Consider the following 10,705-nt stretch of genomic DNA (forward strand, 5'->3'; position numbering starts at 1 on the left):
GTTAAACCAGTAGATAAATTTGAGCATAAAACATGGTCAATATCGGATTCGTAAGCGGGATCCTTTGCAATTTTTAAACGATGCAAGAATTTTAATTTATTTAAGAATAATTTGATACCAAAACGAGACATTAAGAAAACTTAGATTATGGAACTAAACTTATTTTGAGCGAAGGTGAAGTTTATTAAAACTCTAGATGGAAGACGCTAAATTTTTAAATTAAAATAAAGGAAACTGAGATTTAAAGATGGATTGATCGCGTTTAACAATGGATGACAACCAATGCGCAGTAAATGATTCTAAGCCAAATTTAACTAGCGCTATTAAAAGTCACCTATGTAAAGAGATAATAGAATGTACTAAAGAGGACAAAATTACCCTTATACAGAGAAATGAGAGAGGTTAGCAAGAAACTAAAAATAATAATATGAATTGGCATAAAAATCTAAATCCTAATTGGGCTGGTATAGCTAAAAGATGCTAATGATTACGTTATACATACCAAAATATTTGTTGTTCATATTTCAACAATTCTTACAGGAAATATTATTGCATGCGGACTCAGAAACTCAGAAATCAAGACCGACTTTAGAAATAATGAAAATTTATCCAGTCCTCCATAAAGCAATGGTCTGTAATACAAAGCTACTAAAAACTGCTCAACATACTTCAGGAATTAAACAAGCGAACTACTATTTAACAGATTTGTATAACTGAAAATTAAGTTCTTAAGTGTCGAGACGATATCTTTCGTTCCTTTTCTAAAACTATTAATATTTTGTATAAAAACTGTTATCAAATAATAACAGTAGATACCAGTAAGTTGGATTCAATTTTTTATTTGAAATATTAATGTTTGATATTTAAATAGTTCTGAATTTTACAAATTTATAACATAAATTGAAAATCCAAATATAATCCAAATATATTATTACATATTTTCTTTCGAATTTAATGGTATATTTTTATCTTTCCTGCCCTCTTTTAATATTTGCTTATATGTTCTACATAAAGAAAATAAACATTTCCGGTTAATTACACAAAGTCCCTATACCGAACGTGCCAATTTTAAAATTTCTTTTTGTTACAACTTTGTAACTCTCTGTTAAGATTGCATGTATCTGACACTTTTTCCTTAAAAGATTTGAATTGATTTTATCGAGCATATAATTAAATTGGTTCACCAGATATGTATACGTCATCATCGATACCAACAAGTGGTTACCTTTATACTATAAAATTAATCAAATGTGATTTAACTTGAAGTTGTGAAGTGACGTTGTGATATGACGTTGTGATATGAGAAATGAAGTATTAGACTAGTTCAAGTCAATTGTGACGTCATAAGTAATATTTTATATATGTTTATATCTGTCATATGAAATAAAATAATTTAAATTTGTTAACTGACAACCATTTTGTCATAAATAAATTATGTGACATAAGTTACTTATGGAGATAATGTTATTTGTTTATTATGTTTTTAATAAGAATTTTGTATCATAATTAATATAACTCTAATTATTTATTGAAGCATTTATAATTTAGATAAAGCCAAATAAATATAATTGTCGAATACAAATTGAATATATATACAAAATAATACTTTTAGCTTTTTCACTACCGTATCTATCGAAATGAAACATTAAATAAAAGTTTATTCAAAATCTTTTAGATACTTAACTAAATTATAATTTTTAATAAATAATTTTGAAATATTTTTTACTTCATTGATTGATTTTCGAGAATTTCTTGACATATTACTGCTGAGGATATTTCTAAAATGCAACATGAAACGAATATCTGGAAATAGAAACAGAAAAAAAACTCAGTATCTCAAAAATGGTTCACTCAAATAGCTTAAGGTATAAATCAGATATAAATTCATTTAATATCCTTTAATTTGATGCCTTGCCCTTGTTATGGTTCGCTTAAAAATTACCATTTTAATCTCAACATTTCCTTAGGCCCATGATGTTATGTAGAGTGTCATAAACTCGTCATAAGCAAAATTGTTGTTGTTTTCAATGCAAATTATAAAAATGAGAGTGAGAGAACAAACAATAGGCGATTCAAATTTAGCTATCGAGACTATCTGCACCTCGTCACTTAAGCATAACAGTATTATTCAGTAATAAATATCAACATTGGTGTCTTTTAGAAGAAAATTATCACATTTTCTGTGGCACTCTGCATAACATGCATTTTCGTCAAACTCTAAAAGAAGCAATTTTGACGAACCCATGACACTCACTCTATCAAAGTTGTAATATATCCTACAAAAATTAAAAAAATTAGAAAACATTAAAAAAGTAATCATTATAACCTTTTTTCTTTAAGAGTCTTGTGCCATCATAGAACACTCAAGAGTATATTATGATTAATAGTTGAGTCTGGTTGTTAAACCGCTAGAAAATATAGTGCAAAGTAACACAATACGGTGCTACCAACTTTAAAAAATATAGTACCGATAACTTCAAAGTAGCTTTTAATTATATGTTTTCCAAATACTTTTTAGATAGAATATAAACTGTAGTATTATCGCCAATTCAATCTCACTAACTGTAAAGTCAAAATATAGTCTGTGGTACTATCTATAGTGTCTTAAGAAGATAATGTTAACCAAATGTATACCATCTAGTTGGTATATGTAATCCGTTTTTCATATCAGTAATTTTTTTGGCTTTACAAGATTTTTATTTTATTTTATTTTTTTTTTTTCTCTATTAGTTTGTTATAGTATTCTAGCTGATAAACTATTCTGCTGTCCTGTATGAATGTTGCTAACTGACATATGATTTGCAGTAGCAATCAAATAAAATCTCTTAAATGGCAATCAGCATGATTTTTAAATATGCCATGATTTTTAAATGTCACATGATTTTTAAATATCACATGATAGTTAACACCTTGTTTAATAACAAATTTAGAACTTTGATCCAGAGTCCAAACAAATCACAGATTCTAAAGTCTATTTCTTCATATATGAAAGTGAATATAAAATCATTTTTGTCTTTCTGTTTTTAAAAATAATGTATTTATAGAATCAAAGATATAAGTTAATATTTATTTTATAGCGAATCAATATCAACATTTTTTAAAAAATCAAACTTTAGCCAGAAGCTTTACTGAAGGTATAATGAATATAAAATTTACATAGTTACGACCAATTAATTATTTATAAATATTTCTAATTATAAATTAAAATAATACAAACAATACTAATTTTAATAAAACCAATGGTAATATATATATTTAAAATTGATTAATGAATAAATTTATGCATTTGCAATATAAATAACCACATACAAAAAAACATTCCCAAAGAGTTTAATACTTAAAATAATAACAATTAAATGATCAATTTCAAATAAATAAAAAAAAATTTATTTACATTCTTTTACACAAATTTGTTAAATAATGACAACATTAACAAAAGTTAGAAAAAACATAGTTAATATATTTGTTTTGAAAGATTTATTATCGACTTCCATTAGTACAACATGAAATAATTACATCGTTCTTTTTTTATTATTATTTCTGTTGATTATTATTTACAGAAATTATAAACTGAACTTAATTAATTTCAGTTTTTTTCAAACTTAAACAATATTCCTTAGTTTCTTTCCTTAAAACTTTACCATTAGCATTTTTTGGTATTTCGTCCACAAGGAAAACGCCATAGTTCAGGTGCTTGCTATTATCTTCATGCTGTTCCTTAACGTACTTAACAATCTCTTCCTTTGTTAACTTAGCACCAGGTTTCTTCACAACTGCTGCTGCCGCTAAATCATTAAAATTATCGTCATAAACACCAAAAACACACGCATCCAATACATCTGATAACTCTAAGATAGTTTCTTCGATTTCATGTGGAGAATATTGTCTGCCATTGTATTTTAAAATATCTTTGCTACGATCAAGCAAATATAAATAGTTTTCTTCATCTATGTAACCCAAGTCTCCAGTTCGTACCCAACCATCAAGTTCTAATACAGCTTCAGTCGCTTTCACATCTCCATAGTAACCACTCCATTTGCTTGACGTACGCACATAAATTTCACCAACTTGATTGTGTGCTAACTTTTCACCAGTTTGTTGATCAATAATCTTAATTTCTATTTCGGGTAGGATTCTACCAACCGAATTATTTTTATAATTCTTAATGTTAGCGGCTATGCCACCACATTCGGTAGTGCCGTAGCCATTTAAAAGTACAGCCATGGTAAGCTGAGAACGCACACGTTCTAGCGTAGATATGGGACAGTGTCCTCCTGACATAAAAATAAAACGAATATTTTTCAAAGTTTCCTTATTAAAATTAGGTAAATTCGAAATTTCAGTAGTTGAAAAAGCGCTAATACCCAAAAAAGAAACTTTATACTTAATGACGATTTCCATCAAATATTCTGGAGAATATGGTTTCGATGTAACTATGCGTACACCACCAAGTAGCGTATTAATCGCGAGGCTTAGAAGCCCTGTTGTCCAGTCTGGTGTAGAGAAGGAGAACATTATTGAAGCACGATCAGTAAAGCTATATTGAAAGTAATATATTAAATACTGTTTTTAAGTACTAAATAGTAAGTTTACCCCAAATTCTTAGTCATTAAATGGTTTGATATACAAACAGCTTTTGGAAAACCAGTAGTACCAGATGAGCAAAACAGTCCCATTGTCTGGTTTGGTCCATATTTTAATGTAGCTGGTCTAAATAAAATATGTTTAATATGTTATAATTAAGAATTTATTAATTGAAACAATTAAGTTTCGTACCGAAAGAAATGTTCCGTTATTGTAGGTTCGAGTAAATCTTCCACTTTTGGTACATCAGTTAAATGATTACAGAGTGTAAATATTTTTGCATTTAATGCAGACTTACAGTTTTTAATTTTTTCGTACCGTAAACCATCACAAAAAATTACTTTTGGCTTAGTAATATTAAAAAGATGTTCGATAACATCTATAAAAAATGTTGAAAGAAATTACACATATTGTACTGATTTTAAGACTAAACTACTTACTTTCTTCATGTAGTGGATAGATTGCTTGAAATGGTGTACAATTTAACCAACAAGCGACTGCAACAGGCATTAGTAGAGTAGTATTAGGTGCAACTATTCCCACAATATCATCCTGAGTCAGTTCCAATTTCCTAAAATGCTGTGCTATACGTATAGCATAAGTAATGGCAGTTCCATAGGTCAACGTTGTGTCTTCAGAATCTGATATTTGGCATATTTCAGTAGGTGATTTACTACGCATCATATAAAATGCAATCTCTCCAATAGATTTATTTGAATCAAAAATTCTTCCTGAACCTGAACCCGACCATATTTTTTCCAATTTATCATATACTGTAACCAATTCCATCTTTATTGAAGGTTTGTATTTAAAATGCTTAATTTTTGTTAGATAAAATTTTTGTTGTGCAGTGTGTGCGTTCAATTGAATATGAACCAAAATTTCAACAAAATGGCTTTATATTGTCTCAAGACAATTCATATCACCAAAGAAAAACTTCTTATCAATTCAATAAAAAATCAATATCGTTTGAAAGAGAATAAGTATTGCCTATTGGCATCAGACTCTTTTTAAGTACTAATAAAAAGAGAGAAAATAGAAACCTTTTAACGAGATAAGCATATATGTGATATAAAATTTAGAATAAACAAAAATAAATATCTGACATTTTAGACCGGAAAATAAACTCTCTTATCAACTGCTGTTTAAGAGTTCAAAAATATCTTGAGTACGGAAAATAACTTTATCTTATGTTTATAGTATGGTAAATGACTCTGCGAAAATTTAGATACAAATAAACAAACAATTGAAATCGTAAACATTTTAGATGACTGACTTGGACTCCGAACCTTAACTGTAGTCAACAAAACAAACTAGAAAAATTGTATTTTGTTATTGCATCACCCAAAACACCTTTGCAATTCTTATATATAATTTTTTTCTTAGTATAGGGTATAGGGCGTAGTATAGCCAGGGTGTGAGACCACCTTTTGGGAATGATATGTTGAAAGAATCACATCAGTTTGACCGTACAGTTCCATTACACGGTAAATCGAATTTCACTCGTTTTGATGAAGCGAAAAACGTTTGGAGGAGATAAGGAGCTGTTATAGAAGCTAATTAGACTCTAAGTCTAATCTTTTGAGTGCGGATATAAATACCATTTCATTGTTCCTCCAGGAAAATGGACACAGCCTGACTTAGTCGAGTCGAAAGGGATTTTGACAAAGTAGTTTGACCAGTGATGACATCAGTTAGTATTGTGCTGTACTTACGATAAACGGTCTCAAGAAGATTTGTTGCCTTTTCACTGATTTCAGTTAGGAACACTTTGGTGTGACTGCAGTCTAGTGATTTCGGTATTTATTGTTTGTTAAGATCCAACCATCAGTGGCTAATCTCACAACAGATTTAAGTTTATCATTAAACCGCTATTTCGTTTTCTGATGTGTCGAAATAGCCAGCCATCCATATAAGGGTAAGTCAATGTGTCTGACTTCACAGTTGAGCCTACATTTGCATTCATGACTTATATATATCACTATAATACCTTTTTTTGTAGTGTCTATAAGTATTTATATATTTGATCATATTAGGATGATACTAAGTTATTGTTTGTGACCTGGAATATTTTCTAGAATCGAATTTTTATTTGCAATATATCTTTTTCATTTGGATCAACAAGCTAGTTAAAATATATTTTATAAAAGGATGTCGTTTAGATTGAATAGATAGGGTATACTTCAAAAAAATGGGCAAGTTTGACCATTTACGTTCTCATATTTTAATATTTTGATTTAAGCGTATAAATTATTAAAAATAGAGATATGTCAGTAAAGATATGAGCCAAGCGTTTGGTTAGGTAGAGGTAATTAAATTTGACAATCATTTTGCAATATTCCGACTGTATGTAATACATTTTAACCAATATTCAAAACATTTGCATTTTGACCTTACACTAATTTTAACACAGTATTACTCTCCTATCAATTCTTATAAATTTAAGATGAATATCTCTTAATTAGAAACTGTGAGTAAAATCTCCTTCAGGGGTCTTGTTAATATATATAGTAATCAACTTTAGTGTATATTTTGGATCTAGCCACAAAAAGCAGCATATAGGATTACAGACCAACAGATCAAGCATTAATTAGATCTATTATCATATATTACATATCACTGACTGACCAACTTTCTACATATTGATCACAAATATGGCGTAAAAAATGTCTATGAGAAAAGGAAATTCATTTTTAAAAAGTTATGTCACTCACTATATAATATATGCATTTCAAACCTATGGAGGTAGAAGACAAGTGAAGACAGGCGAAAGTGATATTGAAAGAACGAAGTTTTCCACAATCTACAACATGACTGAAAGACAAAAGTTTAATTCACTATTTATCATTTTATCTGAAAGACCAAACTACGGCCTGAATAGCAGACGAAAAATCTATTTATAGTTAAACTTGCATATCCATATATTATATCATTATAGTCCAAGTTTTTTACATGCTGCGGAGCCGAAAGAAATATTAAATTCTAGTTTCATCAGCTAATTTTAAGCAAAGTTCGAAGTCCATGTTTTATGCACGACTTCAGTAACTCAGTTCAATTTCAAAATATCTCACAAATTCATTCATTACTAGATGGGAGGATAAAGCTATTTCTCTATAATGTAACTCACGAAACCTATAAGAAATAACATCGACAAAGCTTTAAGATATTTTGAAATTCTTAAATAATCGTTATAAAGAGAATATGTTTGACAGTTAAACACTCTTTAATTATTTCAATTTCGGAATAATTTCCCAACAAATTAAACACTTTTATTTTATCTCAAGTCTAAGAGAGTGATTACTCTTTAATACATTTTGAAAAGTAAACCATATGCATTGAACTGATAAGGGTTTTGAGTTTTATATTATTTTGAGTTTTGAGACAATAAAAATTAAATTAAATAAGAAACAGTTCATAAAGTAATTTAAGAGGATGCAGTACATATTTTTTCCAATATTCATAAAATACGGAAGTTATAATGGAATTTATTGCAGTAAAGATTGACCGGAAAAACATTTGGATTGACCCAAAACCAAGAAGACTTCTTATGTGATATACATGTCGAATCTATGTACTTTTTCTTTAAAAATACTGTTTCTTTGAATAAAAGACCATAAACGATTTTTATTTTGTTATTAATGTTTGAAATATATATATTTTAAATAAAAAAGTGCCTCAAATAAATGAATTTATATCCATAATACCAACATAGAATCGAAGAAGACAACAGTAAAAGTATATAACATTAAAATAAAAACTTGAAATAAAAAATAAAAGTTTTCGTAAAATTTAAGAACTCGGAAATAAAATACTTTTAAATAGCTATTATTATTATTATTGAATAATAGGCTATGAAAGCACCGCGACTTAAAATATCTATTGTGCGCCTAAAAGCAATTTTAGACTATTTATAAATCTTGTGATTGCTGTGGGCTTAATTTTACCTATTTGATTTAGGACTAAGATCCGGCTTTCAAGGTAGTCGAGTTTATGTCTTTTAAATACCTAAGTAAATATCTAGCAAATTTCAACAGAGTTTAACACATGGCAAGACTACAATCAATGTAGTAACAGCTCCAACCCGAAAGACTTGAATTTGAATCAAATTTTTTGGTAGTTTAAGTCTGTGGTTGCGAAGCGTTGCTGACAACATACCTTTCAAACAATATAATAAGATCTGTTATAAACCAATGAGTCCAGACTATAAAAAAATGGATATTGCCTAACCTAATATCAAATAATTAACTATAAAAATCACATTGTTATGTAGGAACCGCAATTAACTTGATGTATGAAAACTAAAATACCCAAAGAAGCATATTGATATGGAGGCAACTATAAGAAAAGGAATTTAATTAATGTAGAAAATCCAGAACAGCAGCAAGCAACGGAACATGATAGAAATATTTTGTCAGGTCTTATGTTCCAAAGGACATTAAAGGATAATTATTATCATCATTATCAATAAAAAACAAATCAACTTTAATTGAAAAATAATTTGCTCTCTACAGTCTATTTAATTTTTAATTATAAATATTAGAAACTCTCAAAATGATTGCATTGAAATAAAATAATTATTTAAAAAACATTACATTTTGTTTATTATATATTATATAATAAGATCTTTGAATTTTTATACAATCGATTTTTATTTATTTAGAACTTAAGCAATATTCCTTCATTTTATTTCTTAAAACTTTACCATTAGCATTTCTGGATATTTCATCGACAAAAAACACTCCGTAATTCAGGTGCTTCCATTCATTTTCTTGATGTTGCTTTACATACTTAACAACATCATCCTCCGTTAGGTTACTACCAGGTTTCTTCACAACTGCTGCTGCCGCTAAATCATTGAACTCATCATCATAAACAGCAAAAACACACGCATCCAATACATCTGATAATTCTTGTATAGTTTCTTCGATTTCATGTGGAGAATATTGTCTGCCCTTGTATTTAAAAATATCCTTGCAACGATCAAGCAAATATAAATAGTTTTCTTCATCCATATAACCCAAGTCTCCAGTTCGTACCCAACCATCAACGTCTAAGACAGCTTCAGTCGCTTTCACATCTCCATAGTAACCACTCCATTTGCTTGACGTACGCATATAAATTTCACCAACTTGATTGTGTGCTAACTTTTCACCAGTTTGTTGATCTAGTATTTTTGTTTGTATTTCCGGCAGGATCCTAGCCACCGAATTGTTCTTATAATTTTTCATATTACCGGCTAATCCCCCGCATTCTGTTGTACCATAGCCATTTATAAGCATTCCATGAGTTAGTTGGGCACGTACACGTTCCAATGTAGATATTGGGCAGTGTCCACCTGCCATAAATATAAATCGAAGGCTTTTTAAATTTTCTTTAGTGAAATTAGGCAAAATCGATATTTCAGTTGCTTGAAATGCGCCAATCCCCACAAAGTTGACTTCATACTTAATAATAATTTCCATCAAATATTCTGGAGAATATGGTTTCGTTGTAATTATGCGTATGCCACCAGTTAATGTATTATAGAGGACACTAAAGAGTCCTGTTGTCCAGTCTGGTGTGGAGAATGAAAACATAACTGTAGTGCCGTTAGTGAAACTGTAGAAAATAAATTAGTTAAAATACATTATATTTTAAATAATTAATAATGACATCTAACCCATGGGTTTTCAACATTTGATCGTTTGATATACAAACAGCTTTTGGAAGACCAGTGGTACCAGATGAACAAAATAGTCCCATTGTCTGATCAGGTCCATACTTTAATGTAGCTGGTCTAAAAAAAGAGTTTTAATAGTTTAAGAGACTTAATAGTGGTCCGAAAAATGCATTTTACTTACTGAAAGAAGTGTTCCGTCATTGTGGGTTCTAATAAATCTTCCACTTTTGGTACGTCAGTTAAATGATTGCAGAGTGTGAATATTTTTGCATTCAATGCAGATTCACAATTTTTAACTTTTTCATAATATAAACCATCGCAAAAAATTATTTTTGGCTTTGTTATATTTAAAAGATGATGAACAATATCTTTAATTAATAAAGAAGTAAATAATATTATATATATTTTATATGTGAAAAACCTACTTTCTGCATGTAGCGGATAGATTGCCTGAAATGGTGT

At 29.0% G+C, this 10,705-nt stretch overlaps 2 protein-coding genes across 2 annotated transcripts; both read right to left on the reverse strand.

The window, feature by feature from the left end:
- Positions 1-2,250: 2,250 nt before the first annotated feature.
- On the reverse strand, positions 2,251-5,391 carry LOC119674323 (probable 4-coumarate--CoA ligase 3). Its single transcript, XM_038085456.1, has 5 exons — positions 5,025-5,391; positions 4,777-4,963; positions 4,594-4,710; positions 3,603-4,537; positions 2,251-2,276 (listed from the first exon to the last, which is right to left on the reverse strand). Exons 1-5 carry the CDS (start codon positions 5,371-5,373, stop codon positions 2,251-2,253), a joined length of 1,614 nt encoding a protein of 537 aa, XP_037941384.1. The 5' UTR covers positions 5,374-5,391.
- A 3,839-nt stretch (positions 5,392-9,230) lies between these two features.
- Positions 9,231-10,600, reverse strand: LOC119681957 (4-coumarate--CoA ligase 1-like). Its single transcript, XM_038095273.1, has 3 exons — positions 10,425-10,600; positions 10,244-10,360; positions 9,231-10,182 (listed from the first exon to the last, which is right to left on the reverse strand). The coding sequence occupies exons 1-3, from the start codon at positions 10,442-10,444 to the stop codon at positions 9,237-9,239; spliced, it is 1,083 nt and encodes a 360-aa protein (XP_037951201.1). The 5' UTR covers positions 10,445-10,600; the 3' UTR covers positions 9,231-9,236.
- Between the last annotated feature and the right edge of the window lie 105 nt (positions 10,601-10,705).

Source organism: Teleopsis dalmanni, chromosome 2, assembly GCF_002237135.1.
Source record: "Teleopsis dalmanni isolate 2A chromosome 2, ASM223713v2, whole genome shotgun sequence".
NCBI classification, from domain to species: Eukaryota; Metazoa; Arthropoda; class Insecta; order Diptera; family Diopsidae; genus Teleopsis; species Teleopsis dalmanni.

Bases quoted from the DNA above. Each gene is read 5' to 3' on its own strand.
- LOC119674323 (XM_038085456.1), bottom strand. From the start codon at position 5,373: ATGGAATTGGTTACAGTATATGATAAATTGGAAAAAATATGGTCGGGT. The intron at 4,711-4,776 runs GTACGAAACTTA...TATTTTATTTAG, and splicing joins ATAACGGAACATTTCTTTCG to ACCAGCTACATTAAAATATG. The intron at 4,538-4,593 runs GTAAACTTACTA...CTTTCAATATAG, and splicing joins TTAATGACTAAGAATTTGGG to CTTTACTGATCGTGCTTCAA.
- LOC119681957 (XM_038095273.1), bottom strand. From the start codon at position 10,444: ATGACGGAACACTTCTTTCA. The intron at 10,361-10,424 runs GTAAGTAAAATG...CTCTTTTTTTAG, and splicing joins ATGACGGAACACTTCTTTCA to ACCAGCTACATTAAAGTATG. The intron at 10,183-10,243 runs GTTAGATGTCAT...TATTTTCTACAG, and splicing joins CAAATGTTGAAAACCCATGG to TTTCACTAACGGCACTACAG.